This window comes from Poecile atricapillus, chromosome 3 (assembly GCF_030490865.1).
Source record: "Poecile atricapillus isolate bPoeAtr1 chromosome 3, bPoeAtr1.hap1, whole genome shotgun sequence".
Taxonomy (NCBI): domain Eukaryota; kingdom Metazoa; phylum Chordata; class Aves; order Passeriformes; family Paridae; genus Poecile; species Poecile atricapillus.
Genome location: NC_081251.1, coordinates 100,151,190 through 100,171,217, shown reverse-complemented (window position 1 = coordinate 100,171,217; position 20,028 = coordinate 100,151,190). Strand labels below are relative to the sequence as shown.

Here is a 20,028-nt window from a genome sequence, read left to right as displayed (position 1 = left end):
TAAAGCTCACAAAACTCACCTCTTCAGGGGACATAGGACTTCAGGATACATTTGTAATGGGAGTGTTTAACAGGTTACAAATATTTTCCTAAATGGCAGCAAAAACAGGTCTGCACTACTCGCAGTGTTCGCAGAGGATGTTATTGACCATTTGCTGACACTCACTAGAAGTGACCTGCTACTGTACTAAGCCACACCCCAAGAGCTGAGTATTTCATATTTCAAAGATCTTGCACCACTGTTTGGCTCCCAGTTTGTCTTTCTTTTTGGCTCTAAGGAAAGTAACAACTGTATGCAGTGGAGATAAAATTCCATTTCTTGTTCTTGCCTTTTCTGAGTTGATTGACATTTGGTCTCTAAAATTCTATTTATTCTGAGTTCTGAAATGCATCCTTGCCATTTTGAAGAGCTTTTAATTCTGACTACAGACTGAGAAAGGTACTGCAGTATTATTTTAATTCTATTTTCATATTTTATACTTCATTTTCATCTCCACTTAGTAATATATCACAATAAGTTTGGCTTTTACTCATCTTACAGAGCATTTTATCAGCTCATTCTGTGAATATTAGTAAATACTGGCCATGGGCTGTTAGGCTGTGAACAGCATTCTTTTATCCTGGCCCCTTGCCCTCTCCAAGCTGGAACCTTCTCCACACCAGTACTGACAGTAGGGGCTTATCACTGTTAACATGGTTAAATAGAGTCATGGACTCATGGAATTGTTTAGGTTGCAAAAGACTGGTTAATTTCCATTTTAAAATCGCTGATAATCAAAGTTGTACATGTTTTATAAATGCCCATCCTCACCTCGAAGGAAATACCTAAACAAAGTATCTTCTCTTCCAGGGAGATGCTACGCGATCCAGAAATGAGAAATAAGTTAATTTCTAACCCAACTAATTTTAACCACATAGCACATATGGGTCCAGGAGATGGCATACAGATTCTCAAAGACCTCCCAATGGTAAGTACAAAAGGACATGTGAGAGTGACTGACTGCTGCAGAGGCTGCAGATAAGTGGGAGAAAAACAAGTGCAGTTTTAATGTATAATCAGTGACATATTTCCTATCAGGAACAGTGTGACAAGCTAAAGACTAAAACTAAAACTGCTGTACTGTATGTAATGAAAATTAAGCAAGGAGTATGGCAGGCATTGAGTGGAGGAGGAGGAGTGCCTAATATGCCTCTGGAGTTTTAAGACAGGTTGACCTTGCAGTGTTGATAATTTTTGTGACCCCTATGAAGGGCAAAAATTTACATGATTTGAGCCTGTGCTCTTTGTGGGTATGGAAAGAGAAATTCCCTTCTCTGTGAACTGTAGTTCAATTCCTTTTTTCTCCTCCCATCTTTAGCACCAACTTAGCCTATTTCTTTACAGCCTGTTTTCCTGTAGCTATTCAATAATGTGTATTGCTCAAATTTCTTTCCAAGCCAAACATGTTATTTTTCCTGTTCTCTCCAAATTAAGTACTCTCAATGAAAGAGAACTTCTTGCATAAAAACAAACCTTTTAAGTTGAAAAATGGAAAAAGAAAATGTGTAATAGCACGTGTTCATTTCCGTAAAACCTCACGTAGGAAATAATCACTTGGAAGTTACTGAAATCGGTGATGAGCTAAAGACTAATTAATTCTTTGCTCATAAGGAAGTACCATACTGCCTGCTTCAAGCTACCTTGAGCATCTTTTGTGTGTTTGTGTTCTGTATTGTTTTCTAAGCACATTCACAGTGGCACAAATGTGATTCAGATGATGCAAATTAGCACTGTAAGAAAGATGAGCTGTTATGATAAAAATAGATGAAGTTTGTTCCAGCATAGGACTCAGGCATTAGCACAGAACTGCTGTCTAAAATGATCATTGTTATTGCTAGGAGTTTGTGCAGAAAGCGGGAAGTAGATGCTGAAATTGGGATTTTCTGATGCTGGAAAGTGCAAAGGAAACAAAAATAAGACCGGAAAATAAAGTGCAGCATGTAGTTGCACTGGTTTAGGAGCCTAATCTCTGGTCATAGGATACTTGTTTTACCTCACTTTTGAAGCAAATGGTACTTTTATGTTACACTTGGCTGTAAAGTCTGTACTTTGATTTACTTTAAAGCTCGTATTAGACACACACTGAGAAGCCTCTCAATAACAAATATATTTGGTGTAATGAGAAAAAAACATTACTGTATGTGTGAATCATTTTTATAAATGAACACATAATGAAGGAACTGTTTCTAGAAAACACATGACAAATCCAAGAGATGTTGGTAGGTATGTGTCTCTTACCTGGATACAAGATTGCACGTGTCTCATGTTAGACAGAGAATGATCTTTTGCTTCAGGGCAGGGTGTAGATCAGAGCCTTTCTTAATTTCTCCATTTCTGGTAAGTTCTTTAAAATATTTGTGGCTCTCCTCAAGCAGAGAACATAATCTGCCACCTCTGTGGGTAGAGCAGGAGTCATCCTGTATCACACCATCAAGAGTTGAAAGTTCATGGCTATCAGAAGCTGCACGGACTCTTAATCAAGCCCCACATCTGACAAGTGTAAAACAAAGAATGATTCTATCTATAGAAGGGGATTTTTTTTATGTCATCTCTCACTGTCTTTCAGCTTTGAATCCACTCTAAATGCATTTACCTTGTATTAGCTCACAGGTCCTGTTTCAACTTAGGACTGGTACTGTGCTATTACCAATCTATGTGATGCTTTGAAAAAAATTCATGAGTCACTTTCCACACTTAAAAGTGATGAGAGGAATTAGAAAATGTGTAAAATACACAGTTGATTCCTGCACTTGTTCCACTGCTGCAGCTTCTTTATAAAAAGTTATTATTAAAACCTCCTTTTTGCAAGTAAGTATCAATTTAATGCTGGGAGATGTCACTGCAAGACAAAGCAAATTTGTTGTGCTTGTTTCCATCACTTCCTCGCAATGTCATGTTGTACTGGTATTCTTAACTTAATTGGTACAGAATTGCATCAAGCACGGGACTTGAAAGTGTGTGAATTTGAAAATGTAACTTGAAATTAGGAAATAAATGTTCTGTCAAGAGCTACTTCAGTCCAGGCAGCTTTTTCTTTTCCAACAGCTTCCTGTAAGGTATTTGCCTGGACTGAATTTTCATTTAATCCATTCCAGAGTAAGAACTTTGTTTCTCAGGCACAAAAATAGAAGAAAAGGAGTTGTGTGGGCTCTTATTTGAGGTTATGTATAGAGTCTAATGTTTTATTGAAAGAAATTTAGAATCAGAAGAGGGCATGGAAACAGGATGTTTCCTGAGGAATCAGTACACAAGGTAAAGAATAATCATCCAAGCCTGTGTACAGTTTATCTGTATGGTGGTTCCTTTTCCAGGACATGGAATTATTTCACCAGTTACATACCTTATTCCCAACAGGTGAAAAGCTGGGGTATTTCTGTGCTGCTAAGTGTGTGTCCTGATTCTGCAGCTGGAACATCTTCTTTGTATTTTTTAATGGATTAGTATGGTTCAGAAGAGAAAGTATTAATTTTTAACAAACTTTGGGAAAGATTGCAGCATTTTACTTTGGGAATGCCTGTTCTTGTTTGTGGAAGTGAATGGTAAAATACATTTCTGGGGCTCAAACTGGGGTTAGAAAGCAGTGCAAGGCTAATAGTCTTCTCAAATTCTCTTGCACCAGCTATTTTAGGTAATACAGCTTCTTTTTTTATGGGGTAATGGAATGCAGAAAGTTTATGAAAGAGTGGAGTGGGGCTTTTAATTTGGAGTTCTTCTGGTTTAATTGAGCACCTTCAAATTTGGCTGGACCTATGAACAGAAAATTTTTCACCCAGCATGAGCTTTCACTGAAGTCAGTATAGTGCTATATGGACAAAAGGGTCTTTAGGTATAAATAGGTTTTAATAGAGAATAGATATTTTAATCTCTGTTTTAAATTAGATTGTCACAAGCTAAACAGCCATCTCAGCCCAGCTTTTATCTAGCACAGATGGATGAGCTTTATAAAACAACTATAAGAATTTCATGTATATGTTCGTATTTATATTTATTCATTAATATACACGTATTCACTTCATAGATGCAATGTGAATCAGAATAAAACTAACCTCTTCAGCCCCACTGCCTTTTTTAGGGGAAATGCCAAGAACTGAGAGAAGCAGAGTTAGAATTGGTAGTGATGGCCCTTGATGGGTGGGCTGGGCTGTGTCTGTGGGCAGGAGGGGACCCTGCACTTGTGTTGCCCTAAGCCTGGCCTGGTGGGTGCAGAGCCTGCTTGGTCTCTGCCCACCAGATGATGTCTTTTAAAAGAACAGCTGTAGAGAGTTTAGTTTGTGTTGTACCCAGAAGAAAGGGAGCGTTTTAAACTCTTTTGCATTATTGGATGTGTCAAATCAGGCGCCTGTTTGTGTAGAAGATATCTAGCTGGTTTTTTGCCCTTGCTGGTGCAGCCACATGAAGGGGAAAGATGATTTCTCTGTGTTGTTATCCAGTGTTTTCTTGATGTGCACCAGACACTGATCTGTTTGTGGGAAGCTGCAGTCTCATGGCCTAGTCCCACGTTGTTCTCTCCATGAACAGACACCCTTGACTTCAGTAGAGCCCTGGTGTTTGGGCAGGACCATGCCCAAGGCTTCGAGAGAGATCAGATTTAGGGGGTTTCAGGGAACTGTAAATTTGCATCCTTCTTTTCTTCGTGGTGGGCACTTGCAGTCTGGCTTTGGCACACAACTCTGTGGGCTGCAACACAACAGGAATCAGAAGCTGTTGTTTCCTATTAGCAGAGCAGTAATCAGTACAAATTTGTGTTTTATTGCTGTGGATCTGGGTCATTGTCTTGTTTTGTACAATTTAGAATCGTTCCTGTTAGTGTATCCCCAAACTTATTTGTTTACATGTTTTTCTTCCCTAGCAGCCTGTCACCAATTAACCTGGCCGTACAGTCTGGCCTCCCTTCTGCCCTCTTGTCCCTTGAAGCCACTTTATCGTGGATGCTCCTTTGTAGTGAAGATCTGAAATCTGGAACTGCACTTACTGCAGCACAGACCACCTCTCTGTGTACATCAGATGTACAGGATTGATTTTGCTTTCATATTTTGCATGCTTAAGTATTTTTATATACAAAAGCTGGTCTTGACTGCCATTATATTTGAACATTATGCTTCAGTTTGACCTCATTTACATGAGCCATTCTACTTCCATTCTAGATGATGATGTGTGAAGCTTTGCTTGTTTCAATTGAGAAACTTTTAGAGTAAATGAATACTTATCTATATTTGGTATTCTTTAAAGAAAATGGGAACCCCATGCATGCATCTAATGATGGAGTCTATGGAGAAAGTTCCATGGAGTATCATTTTTAAAATGTTGCCATATCGTGGCTTTCTCACATTCATGAATGCTGGCTAAATATTTTCATGAGCTGCAGCTGGCCTACTCTCTGCTTTTTAGCTTGTGGTTTTAGACACTGACATATCTCCCTTATTGGCTTTTAGGAATGTAGCTGGCTTTGCTGGCAGTTCTCTGCTGTGAGCAGAGAACTCAGCAAAGTCTGCTGTCCTGGACCATTTTATAATGGTGGCTTCTTGTACTGATATTTAGATGCTGCTAAAGTTACTAAGAACGATTTAATGGATATTATGTCTTATATGCCATAATGTGGTAATTGATGTTTTGGTTAACAGGCAAAGCCTCATAATAACCGTGTGTTTAAAAAAAAAAAAAGTTGGATTTTACCAGCTGAAATGAAGAGAACAGTAACAATAATGTTTGATATAATATGTATTGGGATGTGACTTAATGTTCTTCCAGACTTTAATATGTTCCACATACAAAAAGTAGTGCCTTAGGTTTAGTGGAGGGGTAAGCTATATTTTTACCATATTTTATATTTTAAGTCCTAACATTTCTAATGCTACTCAGAAATACCTGTTTTAAGGAGATGAAATCAATTGCATGAGGGAAAGAGGAACTTAGAAAGGAGGAAAGATTTGCTGGTGTCCATAGGAAACCAGCCTGCTGCAGGCTGACTGAGCGTATACAGATGGCACAGGGAGGGAAACCGAGCCTTGAAAATCTCTTCCATTAAATCTGGATTTAGATGACTTTAAATTATACGAGCGCTTGTGTCAGCACTTTCCATAGAGATGAGTTAGAAACCGTTCCTGTTTAATTTGCAGGGTTATTTCTCTCCTCTCCTTCTTTATGTCACACTTTTGGGAGCACGCTGCTCAGCTCACCTATTAAAAACATTTGAATTTCCCAATGCTTTCACACTTTATGTGCTGAGGAAGGGCCTAATCCTCTGCAGTGCAGGGATGGCAGTGCCCGGTCCCCTCAGCACTGTCGGGATTAAGCCAGTGTGGAGCAGGACGTGGGCCTTGGTCACCTGTCTGCAGAGAGAGACTTGTCCCAGTGGTCTGACACTAACCCCTTCACCTTCCCACACAGCCTGTGACCCCACCCTGTCGAAACACTGTTCCCTCCTGTTGGAAATGCTCTGTGTTTGTTGTACGGGTGATGATTTTAATGGAACTGCTAAAATGCATGAATAACAGAAGGAAATATCTTAACGATCTCTAACTGCTGTGTATGCTCATCTTTTCTTCTCCCCACACCACCTCACCTGTGTTCACCTTCCTTTGTTTGTGTTATGTCTATTTTAGATTGTAAGCTCCTCAAGGCAGGGAACTGATGCTTCTCAACTGTCTGTAAAGCACCTTTTACAACTGTGGTGCTCTTTGAAATATCAAAAAAATAATAAATATTAGAATCGATTCCCAATGAGTTAAAAGTTTTATTTGTTTCTAATGTTTTAGCAGCAGCAAGGGCAGCAGGCCCATCAGACTCTGTGTCAGGAAGGTGCTCAGAGGATTGGGGGTGGCAGTGTCAGACGCTGTGTGCTGACAGCCAGCAGGGTTTGCTGTCTGCTGTCCCTGCTCCGTGTTTCGCTGCTCTTGTGGAACTGCTGGTGCCGGTGTAACCTGTACAACCATCCTTCATTGCTTTCTCTCTCTGTTGTCTTTGATAGCAGCGTTCCCCTTATCAGTTCCCTCATCATCACTCCCGTCTGATCTCCTCTCCGAGCAACTTTGAGCACATCTACCACATGACTGTTAATTCAGCTGAAAAATTCCTCTCTTACGATTCCATAAACCCTGCATTTTCCCCGCCTCCACGCTCTGTCCTCGGTACTCCAGACTTTGTCACACTCAGGGTATGAACGGCTGAGTCAGGTGTTCACTCTACTAACACTGTGTGGTTTTCCTTTTGCCTGGCTATTAACGTGGGAGAAAACCCCTTGTAAGCTGTTCCTTCACCCCTCCACTTTCCTTTGTCCCACACAATTTACTTTCTGCTGTCAGCTGGGGTCTTCCCACAGCTCTGACATGCCAAAAGACACTTCATGGCCTTGGAAAAAAAGAAAAGTTTGGGCTGAACCTTTTGCTGTGGGAATAATATTTTTAATAACCAGGAAAGATGAGGTAATTTTGAGTAAGTTCTCTGTTCCACAGTGTTCATCCTCCAGCAGAGTGCTGCATACCAGGTTGAATTAGGAAGAGGTTCTGGATCTGTCTGTGTTAGCCCAAGCTTTCAAGCTGTTTGTTTATGATGAATTCCTGTGGAATGTGAGACTTTGTGCACAGTACTGTACACAGATGGAGAGACACAGACACAGGTAGTGCCTCAGTTTCTAGGTTAAAGTAAATAACTGGAGTTAGAACATGTAGAAACAGGATAAAAATTAAAGATGATGGCAACTTGCTGATATAGATCCTCTTAACCCTGGTAGCTTTAGGAGAGGCTGAGGTAGGATACTGTTCTGTAGGCATCCTTCCAGTTGCAATGTAAATTGGAGGGATGGAAGTGGTCTTCCCTTTTTTTCTTGCCTTGTGCATCCAGGTCTGCCTCCCTGGGGGTTGTTGTGTGCTACAGATATACAAACCAAAGTGAAGCAGGTGCACAGGTGGGGCCTGCAGCTCTGCCTGGCACAGATAAGTCAGGAATAACCTGTAGGTAGATGTGTGTGATGCTGTTGTTTGCTCAAGATTTGTGTGGGTCCAGGCCATGCCCATTGCCATCATGGGAACATTGCTCTTGGTTTCTGGCAAACCTTCACTGCCAGGCTGCTTCAAGTGCCTCTGGGCTGCTGTGCTGGAGCCCTGTCACTGGGAAGGTTTTGGAAACATACCTGCATCCAACACTAGACAGAATTTAAACATGCAGGAGAAAAAGAAATCTCCTCCATATCGCTCCAAAACCTATTTGCTGAGCTTTGACTTGTTACATGCATGGTCATGTGTCACCGCCCATGAGGTCCCAGTTGTCACAGCCATTTAATACACAAGAGGAATGCTCTGCTGAAATGCAAAAAAAAGAAAAAGAAAATACTGTTAAGTTAAATTGAAAGCTGTTTTTCTCCTAGAGGGTCATTGTAGGGTCACTGAAGCTGTATTTCAGTTCTGGTTTTAACAGGGTTATTTTAATCCAACTGTACTATAAAATTGTCTGTGTTTAATATGCAGTGATGTATCACCGGACTGTGACCCTCCCTCTACTTTCCCTTTCTCATGTGAGTAGTCTCCCTGGGATCAGTAAGGAACGACCCCTGGTGCTTCAGACAATAACTCAACTTTTTCTTTAGGAGCATCCTTCATCCTAGCATAAATTGGAAGGCAAAAAAGTGAAGTGGAGAATCTGGAGTGTCAAGATCCTGTCCCATTATCTCCTTAGAGCACTATAGGTTTAGTCTTGTGTGAGGAACAGTGTGTGTCTGCTTTGTGGCTTGAGGGTAGCGGTGCTGGAAGTTGTATGGAAAGCCAGGCTGTGAGTTTGGTTTCGTGTCTGTGCATCCTCCCTATGTGTTTGGAGATTTTAGTGTAAGAAGGGTGCTATGGTCCCAGGTAGGATTGGCTATTGGAACCAGGACAGTGTGGAATCCATAGGGGAGATGAAAAATGACCTGTTAAAGTAGGCTTTTAGAGTGTGTCGTGTTATTTCATGGAAGAGTTGAAAACTGAGTTTTATAGTGTGATGAACAGAGCATTACTTTAAAACAAAAACAAACCCCAAAACAAGAACAAGCAGCACAATGGACAGAGGAACAGAGGCTGAGCAGTTCCTGTGGGTGCTGTACCTGTCCAGTCAGACCCTGTCCCTCATCTCAGTGCTGGAGAAGGTGCCCAGGGAGCAACTGGAGCAGGAGCTGAGGCTCTGTAACACTGGTAGTGATTGCACCTACATAACCCACAGCTCCACTCTCCAGCTGGAATGGGATGCACCAAACTAATCTGGGACTCATTCTATTTCACAGTGATTCACTTTGCTCAGCAGCAGCTTCTCTGCTGCTGCTTTTGCCCCCACTTCTTTCATCTTTCTCCATTTGGTCCAGCAGTGGGGATGAATTTTCCTGCTAAGATTTGAATTGTTGCTCGAAATGAGGGGGTTTTGTCTCTCTAAGTAAAGCAAGCTCAGGTTTCCTTTTGTTTCCTGTGTTTTTAACCTGCTGCATTGTGCTGCTTTGTAACTACCGCTAATAAGTGCCGTTTATTTTCCTTTGAATCCCCTCCCTGCATCATGTGCACACACTTCCAGGAGGTTTGGTCCAAAATGCCAGCATCCCTGGCATGTGCTTATTTTATTTTTAGAACAAAGAACAATGAAAGATTTGCTTTGTGGAGAGACTTTCTACGAGGAATTACATGGACGTTGCAAACTGAGATCATGAAAAATAATCATCTTTAGAACACACTGTTAAAACAAATGAGTCTTTTTTTGTGCACCCAACCATTCCCTCCTTCCCCTGATGCCTGTATGTTGTCTGCTCAGTCACTGTGAAGGAGGTTAATCACCTTATCATTAAACATAATTGTTCTCTTTGCAAAAGGAACCACTGTAGGTTTATGCCAGCCTTGGAACTCCAGTGTACTAACCCCAGTGCACACGTGGTGCTGCACTTGGCTTTCCTTTCTTCCTTCAAACACAGCAGTAACTCATCCCTCAGCCCCTCAGTTCCTTTGTGCATCGTCAGGGGAGCAGCCCTCCAGGGTTTAGGTACAGCCAGGATGCTCAAACTCTGCATCTCAGTTTATTGCATGGGGAAAAAGCAGGAGCTCAGTGTTTTGAACTACAAAGTAGGTTGGTTATTCACATTTAAAAACAACAAAAAGAATAGGGGAAGCTAAGAAAGACAGCAATATAATCCCACAAATAATTTAAGAGACTGTTTTAAGCCTTTAGGTGTAAATCCTCGGTGCAGCAGTGGAAGAAGGGAGAAGTAAAAAGAGCTTTTTCATTGGTAAGGTCTCTGATTCTGTTTTGCTGGTGTTTGTGAGAGATGTAGGAACAGATGAGAGATTTCAATTCTTATTTGCTGCACATTAAAAATCAGCCATTTCTGGCACCCTGGGAGAATGAAAAGCCAAGGGTTGACTGTAAGATCAAAGGGGTCAGTTAGAGCAATGATTCCAAGGATCATTGTAAGACTGGATTTGGCAGCAGGATGGTAAAATTTATCTAATGAAGTCTGACCTGTATAAAATCTGTTCCTTACAAAGCCTCAGTTAAATTAGCCATTTTAAAATACAGATGGAGACATGGGTTGTACCAAGGTTCTCTGAGAATATCCTTGTGGTGGTGGAATCTTTGTTCTGGTCTGAAATTTTTTTAACACCCTAGTTTAAAGATGCACTGTGATTGCAACTATTGTTTTATATATGGGCTACTTCATCTCAGTGTGAGGATGGGGAAATAATTAAACATAAATAAGAAGAAACAAAGAGTTATTGCAGGGGGGGGGGCTGTAAAGGTAAAGGAAGAAATTCTTAGAGCTACCTGCAGTTCTTTCACATTGCACATCGATGAAGGTTCCCTGAACTTAATTCCAGTTAATGGTACTGACTTAATAGTGCAAGTCACACTGTTGATGAGCAGGACGAGGTCTCATATTTAGCCAGAGCTGAAATGACAGACATGGGTGAGTCCCTCTGGGCTAGGAAGCCAGGTCATACACAGAGAGAGGGACTAAATAATCTGAGAAGTCTTCTCCCCTAAGGTCAGCTGTAGGTTAACAGAAGCAGAAATAAAATCTCCCAGAGCTCACTTCAAAATACTCTTTTACTTTCTTTTAAAGACAATGTTTGAGGAGCTTCCATATCCAAGTAGAGAAATTGTGGTTTATCCTCTCAGTAAAGGACCACTTCAGTCCAGTAACTGATTAATTTAGAAAATCACACTGGAACTCTCAGGATTAAAAACAGGAGCAATAATCAAAATATGCAGAAAATACAGTGGCATGTGCTCTGATCCTCCTCTTTGTGCAGGCTGGAAACAGGAGGCTGCTTCTCACTTCGGCTCAGCTAGTGTAGGTTTGGAGGGATGCTGTTAGAACGTCTGGAATTTGATAGAGATTGATCTACTCTCTATTCATAACTCTGCAAGCATTAGCGATTAACCTGGATATTGTATTAATTTATACAATCACGTCACAAAAGATGGCATTAAAGAGAAATTTTAATGAGATTCTTGGAAACTTGTGTTCAGGAAGAAGGCATTATGCAGTGTAACTTGGATATATATACAGCTTAATTAGGCTTGCAAACCATCCTTTCAGGGAAATTCTGGAATTATTCCATGAATTCTTTCAGTTGCCTGCATATGTCCATGTAATTCAGCACTTCACTGCCGCGTTGCGTGTGCTGCCAGTCTCTGCACTAAACTGCGGAATATTATTTTGCAATTTTTGCTGACTTGCTGCCCAGATACTCAGCTCTGGTAAGGTCAGGAGTTTAATGTGTTTTGGGGCCTTACAACACAGAATTGCAAGGTTGAGCCAGCGGTGGATAAGTGAACATGTCGTGTGTGTGTGCATTTCAGAACCTTCGGCCCCAGGAGAGCCGGACAGTGTTCAGTGGCTCCGTCAGCATCCCGTCGATCACGAAATCCCGCACGGAGCCAGGACGATCCATGAGCGCAAGCAGTGGGCTAGCAGCACGTAAGGAAACAGCTGTGTTGCTTGGGGGCTGGGCACAAGTGTTTTAGGGAAAGGGCTGCCTGCAGTGGCTTCTGTCCATGCTGGATAAGGATTTTCTGAAGTGATGGCTGACTGTGTTGCTGCTGAAGGCCAGCAGAGTATTTTAGTCTTGCTTTCAAAGGAGCAAGTGAATAAGCAGATGGTGCTTTTGAGAGTCCCACATTTGTAATTTGTCAGTTTTTTAAAATTTATGTTAGCATCCAGATTACATTATTAGCCCTGGGGCTGCTTTGCTCCTGCTCAAGTGTTTCAAATCAGTTGTTCACAAGCTCCCTGGTTATTAATTTGGTTGCTGAGCTGTGTGTAGCTTTTGATGCCTCTCTTGCCACTAGTGTAAAGGTAAAGCAGTAGAGAACTGGCTGCTGGAATGGAAGAGTGGCATTGCATTGAAAGAGGCCACTGGAATCAGGCAGCCACCACAGCTGTTTCTACAGCAGCCACCTTTGTCAGGAACACGGTGACAGTAAAGTGTTCTTACACAGACATGCCAAGGGAGGGACTGGACAGACAATAGGAAAGCCTTCATAGCTGCAAGCCATGAGCTTGGGACACGCTGCAGGAAAGCAGAACTGGCCAGAGAAACAGCTAAACAAGTTCCTAGTGTGTTGAGTGGGGTCCCTAACACAGTTTAATTCCTCTGTTGTAGGATCTTCTGCACAGAACGGCAGCGCTTTGCGGAGGGAATTCTCGGGAGGGAGCTACGGAGCAAAGCGCCAGCCCATGGCATCGCCCTCAGACGGGTCCCTGTCCTCCGGGGGCCTGGACCAAGGCAGTGATGCACCCACAAGGGACTACGAGCGAGAGGTGAGTGACTGCAGGAGGAGGAGAAACATTAAGGGTGATGATAAAGATAAGGCAGTTCAGTCCTGTCGTGGGGTTGGCTGCAAGTTTGGGAGTTGTTGACAGTCGAGATAGATTTCCTGTATTTCAAGCTACAAAAGACTTTGGTCGAAGTGTCAGCTCTGGTCCGGGTATTCAAGATACAGAAAAAGCTCTCTGCATTCCTTGCCTGGAGATGTGTGGGTAGCAAGGCTCTCCCAAATACCAGCCCAGTAAAGTAGCAGCTTGATAGTGACATATCACAGCTTGAAGTGCTGATATTCCTTTTGACCTTTATGTGCAAAAACTCATAAGCTATCTTAGCAGCCATTTCACAGGAGACACTTTGTAGTCAGAAGTTAACAAGGTAATTTAGTTTACCTCTATAATTTCATTTAGTGCAAGAACTGGATTTAATAATTTCTATTCTGTGCAGTCTAGACTGTTGTTATGATAGGACTGAAATCCTGCCCAGTGCTAAACTCAGTCCCTCCAGCTAAGAATGTTTTATGTGGAAGGGTTCAGTCTGAAGCTGGCCTGCAAAACTTCCCCAACCCTTTTTCTTACCAAGGAGTGTGAAAATGAGAGCTCACACAGGCTTTTCATGGTACTGAATATATCCTGCCAGTGGAAGCTGAAAGGGTAGCTGTCTGCCCAAATTCAGGCTCAGAGTTGCATTCTCCTGTACTCTGGAAGATCCAAGTAACTCAATAGGATATTTGAATTGATACCCTGGGGCTGACATAGAAGAGGGAGCTGTGACAAAGCCACAAAGATTTCTCATTTTAGTGCAAGAGCATGTCAATCACAGTATGTGTAAAGGCAGGAGCCGTTGTAGTTTTACAGGCTTCATAGTGAAGCTGCACACTCTGCTGGCCAAGCAGCCCTTGGCAACACACAGACTGCCAGAATCCCACTGGTGCTGTGTCCTAATGTCCTTATGTCAGTATCACTTACGCTTGCTGAAAGTAGAGTGATCTGACCACTTAATCTCAGGTCTCCTTGCAAATTGCGAGCAAGAAAGATCCCTAAGTATTTTAGACTCGAGCAAAATCCTCAGAGGCCTTTGAATCCAGCCATGGTTGCTGAGATACCCTCAGTCACCCCCAAACTTGCTATCCTGTTACTTACTGGTGTTCTTGTGTGTCTCGGAGCTGCAGGACTCTGACTCTCCAAGACACTCGACGGCATCAAACAGCTCCAACCTCAGCAGCCCTCCCAGCCCGGTTTCTCCTCACAAGACCAAGAGCCTCTCCCTGGAGAGCTCTGACCACGTGAGTTGGGACTCATGAACTGCTTCAGCATTCAGATTTGGCATCACATCAGCTTGCTGTCCCCATGGCTGTCCCCTTCACTTGCTCCAGTTCTCACCTTCATCCTCCTAACCCTCCCCATTCCTTGTCTGAAAAGGATCTGGGAGTGGGGTACAGAGGAAGGTAAAAGCTGGTCACCTTCAGCACCGTTCAGCATTGCCTCACCTCCCCAGATCTGACAGCAGCAAATGAGCAAAGCTAGGGTGTTGGTAAATATCAGATGCTGTAGATTTGTACTAGTATTGGTTTCATTTTTGTGGTTACAGCTGCTTCATTTTTAAAGACATATTTATCCCACTTCCCAAAAGGTAGCGTAAGTAGACCAGACCAGTATCAACAAGAGAAAATTCAGAGGGATTTTGTTTTCATACAATAGCTCATTGTACTGTACAAAAGTAGCACAGAGACCCCTTCCCCTCCGTGGGGAATGATCAGTATGTCAGAGGCACATAAAAGCTTTCAGCCACCACGTTTGAATGTCAATCTGATTGTCGCCAGCAAATCCTTATTGATTAAAATGATGCATATTTTACTACAGTACAGAGTTTAAATAAATACGCAGATGTTAGAGTAAAATACGTATGTATATATTCAAAGAAAAAAAGCATTGTGTATGCAGCAGAAGATGGATGCTTATTTAAGAGAGCCTTTAATTTAAGATTTGTGTTGTCCCTGTTTTCATGCTCGGTGATTTACAGACTCGGAGGGCTGGCTAAAACCTCCCACAGGACAGAGATTCCGTGTGCGCAGCACTCGCTGCACTGCCGGGACAGCCCCTGCAGTGCTCTCACAACACTTCTCTCCTTCTGGCCGTAGCAGAACTGAAGCTGTAATTCCTACTTTCCTCATAGTCCCCATCCTTTTGAATAACAACAATTGGCAGCAAGGCCCTGTCCCAGCAGCCACGGCGGCTGCCCTGGTTCCGTGCGTGCCACCTGTGAGCTGGAGCCTTGAGGCAGCTACAGGAGAGGTCCTTCAGGCAGCAAGGATGTTCAGTGCAGCTGGATTCAGCAGGAAAACTGTTTCCCTGGGTCAGCCTTTGAGCAGGTTTAACTCAGAAGGGAGCAGTCTTCGACATCACCTTGACCATCCCTAAGCAGCAAACTCTTACTGTCATTACCAAATACTGGTTGCTAATACTCATCAGCCAAACGAGTGCCCTTAGCCCAAAGCTGGCCCTGGCTGGCTTTGCTGTCACTGTAGCAACACAGAACCTTGAAGACTGACCTCACACTGTTCACACTGTGGTAGTCAAAGATGCCTGGTGACCCACAACTGCTGCACTGGCAAGGTTGGTTTTCCTCTGCCCCCTACCTGTGCTGTGGGTTGTGCAATTTGCAGTTATTTCTATGTGCTACCTGCTGTTTGGTTCCCAAAGCAGGGCAGGTTGGAGGGCAGGATGTATTGCAGTGGAAGGCAGAGCCTGCTGAAGTTGGAAAAATAAATAAAAAGCTGAAGTGGTCACCCAGTTAACAGAATGAATGAAAAACTGATACATAGATGTATGGTGAGAGGAAGATGTCTCTTCTCTTTAGTTAGCAAGGCAGATTGTGCTTTTCATCTGGGATGAGCCTCTCTTCCCAGTAGTATAGTTGCTTACTTCATTCTGTGACCATACTCAAACACATAAGGGCTTTTTGTATTTAGAATATCGGGGTCTGTGGGTTGCAGAAACTTGTTATGGCTCTCATTAAACCATTCTGTATTCTTGCAGTCAGCAGTTATGTAGAGTTTCACCCACACAGGGCTGTTTGGAGTTTTGCAGTTTCTGTCTTCCCTAACAGAAGTTGTAGGTAAGTTCAAACCATGTACAGTAATTTCCAGGTATGATCTAAATGTGACATAGGGAACAACACATAGACCATCTAATCCATTTAATCATGCTGGGTCTCCTAGGTAAGATTTCTCTTTCACTCTGAATCAAGAGGCTTATCCAAGTTTAAGCTCAGTCAGTGTTATTTTGGGACAGGAATTCAAGAAATTGTTGTAGAAACCATCATATCAAAAGCCTGTCTCTCTCCTGTTTTTCAGAGTAGCAAGCTGGTTGTGTTGTTTGTTTTCACTTCAAACCTACTACTTTTGCAAGCCTGGCATTTGAAATTAAAAGCTTTAGCAAATAGCAAAGCATCGGAAAGTAATTCCTCCCAGAAAAGTTTCTGTATTTCTGAGGGACAGATAGGCAGGGTGTTATTGGCATTATGGAAATTTCACATCAGCTTCTTTTCAAAGGCTGCATATTGCTTCAAGTATAGCCACTGCTTTTTCCCCATAATTCCCTTGTTTTGGTGAAGCATGTCCACACACTTTTCAAAGCCTTTGCAGACTAGTTTTGTATTTACTGTATGTTGTATTTAAATAATAATCTTATTTTGATGTTGAGAGAAGGCATTTAAACAGTAGTCATTAAAGACAGAGCAGCCTGCATGGCAGTCCCCTGAGAGAGGGTCACAGGATCATTTTTCATGGACTTTTTTTTTCCGCAGTTGTGCTAAAGCTCTATCTGAAAATGGAACCCAAAGAGCCACCTCACAGCAAACAATTAAATTGAGTAAACCCCTGTGTTTACTCCGTTCCAGTGCCTGCAATCTATTGAAACCAACCCCTGACATTTTCAGGCAGAGCATAGGTCAGCTGTGTTACAACACTAAGCTCAGAGGATGAAGAGCTCCACAGGCCCACGCTGTTTGTACACTACAATGTCCAAGGCTCAGCAGTCTTCTCTAGGATTTATTTAATCATTAGTTTGGTCCTGTGCATTTTTATATGTGTCTGTTCAGAAGAGAAACAGCAACTGTTCTCTCAGTTGAAAAGCAAATGACCACATCATTTATTTGAAAAGAGAAAAATTGTCCTAGGACTTAAATAGTTTCATGTATTTGGGGACCATTTGGTTATAGACTCAATTTGAAACCACACTCATCTCTTTTTGTTGGTATGCATACTGCAGCTGAGTTTTCTAAAGACTCATTGGGATAGGAAAATTAACTTGGTCATTTGAACTGTAAGACTCTTGACTGGTATCTCCAAAGCAGTTGTCTCCTGAGGTTTGATGTTTGCTCCTTTGCACTGTAGCACTGCTTCAACTTCACAGGTCGAGGGCTGCATTTTGTTCTGGGAGCTTAAAATCTCCCCCTGACTTCCTGACTGTGGCACATGTTCTCTGTACACAGGATGTGTATCTAGCTGGTTTTTTTCCTTTTGGCTGAGACTGAAGGTGTTTGTTTGCATTTTTGACAGTGCTTGAACAGATGGGTTTGTTGGGGTTTTGCCTTTTTTTTTTCTCTCTCTCTTTTGATGGCAACAAGGATCTGAACAGATTCAGGCAGCTACTAAGGATTCCAGGTTATAGGATGGAATAAGTTGGGTAAATAGCTTTCCCCTGCACGTGTGCACACACAGGTATGTGGCTTCCTCCCACATTTCATAAACCCAAAAGCAGGGTTACAGTACTCTCTTCTCTCTTGCCTTTGGCCTGTAGAAGACAGCTGGTGGTTTCAAAAAAACATTCCTGAGACTGTGGTGAAGCAGTTGATTCTTTTCCCCTCCATTAATTGCTGTGGCTTGTTATGAATGTGCATTTTGCCCACTTAAATGAGTTTCAAAACTCAGTCAGGAATGTTCTCTCTTTGATTTGATTCTGGTAAGTTACAACCCTGGTGTGTTATTCTCAGGTATATGGCAGAGGGAATTTAAGGGTCTTGCCATAACAAAAAAGTCCAAAAAGCATAGTTGATTTATAGAAATGTAGTTTAACTGGTTCACAGTGTGTCAGTCTCTCCAAACAGAACAGTTGGATTATTAACACAGAAGTAGATTCTGGCCCTGTGTCGTATTGCATGGCCAGACCCTGAATGACAGGACAAACACGCTCTTGGGTGGAAAAAGGGTTTCTTTTCTATTTTATGAATGCTGTTCAATTCTAAATGAATGCATTAAGGGTAAAACTTACTGCAGTGCAGGTACCCACAGCTCCTGAGCCTTAGTCTGAGAATCAAAGTGGCACATAGCAGTTCCTGCTGTGGGATCTTTTGTTAATACAAGTCTGTTCCATGGAGGAAATGGGACAGCTTTTCTGCACTAACACAAAGTGCACCATTCTGTGCACTTGGTGTTCGCAGTTTATTTGATAAACACCCCCAGAGGCCGCTCTGCTGCAGGCTTTCCAGTCTGAATTCCAACTCCTCTCATTCCAGCCACAGCTCAGTACAACCTATTTTCATTCTCCATTTAAGACAGTCACATCTACAGGGAAGAAATCCACAAACAAACCAGTGTTGCTATACCTGCCTTTTTATGTATGACAGTTTCATATCATTTATTTTTAAAATATGTTTTTTAGGTTTTTCATTGTAATATTATTGTACAGTTTTGCATGGCATAGATGTAATCACTTTTTTGTTTTAGAGTATAAAAGCTGACAAGTGTGCGTGTGGGGGAAAGATTCTGCTTTTTGCCTCTTCTCACTCTTTTGTTTAATGCCCTCAATGTTGTAGGGGACATTGTAAGAGATTCTCTGCTACAGAACAATGATGTAGATTCTTTTGCACAGAAATATTTAAGGTGGAACAGTCAACAATGTAAAAATGACTTACCACCAATATTTTATGTTGGTAACACACTTAATATTAACCTACTTTGATGTACTGCAATAAAACAGGGAACTGTTAGAAATGCAGCTGTTCTGTCTTTTTTTCCCACCTCCCCACATTAAGCATTGAGGAGGAAATGGAAAGGGGAATGATGGTACTCTTGAAGATACAACATGCTGGTTCTAACACACCTGCACAAGTGCACAGGGGGAAGAAAAGGAGTACGTGATAAAATCGATTTCCCTTTAAGAGCTTTTAAAAAATAACCAGATCCTTTTGAAAGTACAGTCAAAGTCACTGGATGCTTTGCTGTATTGAACTACAGTGTCCCTGACCTTTTTCTTAGGTCAGCTGTACTATGATGACCAAAGAAAGAGGTAGTTATGTGGTTCTAGTCAGTGTTTTTCATGTTCCTCCTTCATTTGTAGTTATACATCAAATTTTTCAGCTGTCCTAGTGTTGGAGGCTGGATTGTTAGTTAGTTAGTTCTGAGCTACCAACATCACATTGATCTTCATGCACCTCACAGAATACCTGTGAAGTTTTGCATGTGCCCTGACCCTTTCCTGTCATCCACCCATTCCACAAAAGTCAGCCTGGAATTTTTCCCCTACCAGAGACTGTTGGTACATGTTCTTCATTCATTCCCCTGTTGGTGTAATGTTGTAAATGGCCTCACTGGACCTGGGGAAGTTTAGATTAGATATTAAGAAAAATTTCTTCACAGGAAGGCATGGGAAATATGGGAACAGGCTGCCCAGGGAAGTGGTGGAATCACCATCCCTGGAAGTGGTCAAAGCATGTGTGGATATGCCTTAAGGGCATGATTTAATGGTGAACAAGGTGATGCTGGGGTCAGGGTCGGTTTTGATGATCTTAGAGGTCTTTTCCAACCTTAGTGACTCTGGGGTAAATTCTGGCTTTGGTACCTGCTTCAGTCAATGCCCTGCAGCAGGAATACAGGACTGGACTGTTACTCACCCCACAGTGTCAGCCAGGGCATCTTCCATCACCAAAGGTTACCAGCAATCTCCTCCAGGAACAGGCACCGTGATTCCCACTTCCTGCACGGCTTTAGGCTGCCTTACTCCTGTCCCTCTCCTTCAGTCAAAATGTTTACTTTCTCAGCCCTTCAGTTCATGTGGATTTAAGCCCATGGCTCATCCCATTGAGGCAGCTGCTGTAGCTTTGGGACATACCCTGGTTCCTGTGCTCTGCCTTTTCAATCAGGGCTTTATTTCTGATTTCCCAGGGGTCCAGTTGTACATCACAGCTGTGAAGGTCTTGGGAAATGGGCCCT

The 20,028-nt window shown here is 42.3% G+C and overlaps 1 protein-coding gene across 7 annotated transcripts in view; it reads left to right on the top strand.

The window, feature by feature from the left end:
* Positions 1-18,810, top strand: part of CDC42BPA (CDC42 binding protein kinase alpha) — a 181,794-nt gene extending 162,984 nt beyond the window's left edge. For 4 of the 7 annotated variants that reach the window (XM_058835492.1, XM_058835488.1, XM_058835489.1 and 1 more), the window contains 5 exons: positions 850-967; positions 7,007-7,192; positions 11,851-11,968; positions 12,654-12,811; positions 13,987-18,810. In XM_058835492.1, the coding sequence (XP_058691475.1) occupies positions 850-967; positions 7,007-7,192; positions 11,851-11,968; positions 12,654-12,811; positions 13,987-14,118 (712 nt within the window). In that variant the 3' untranslated portion in view covers positions 14,119-18,810. Of the gene's footprint in view, positions 1-849; positions 968-4,888; positions 6,981-7,006; positions 7,193-11,850; positions 11,969-12,653; positions 12,812-13,986 lie in introns of those variants that run through there. The other 3 variants (XM_058835491.1, XM_058835494.1, XM_058835493.1) reach the window with 2 other exon arrangements.
* Positions 18,811-20,028: the final 1,218 nt, after the last annotated feature.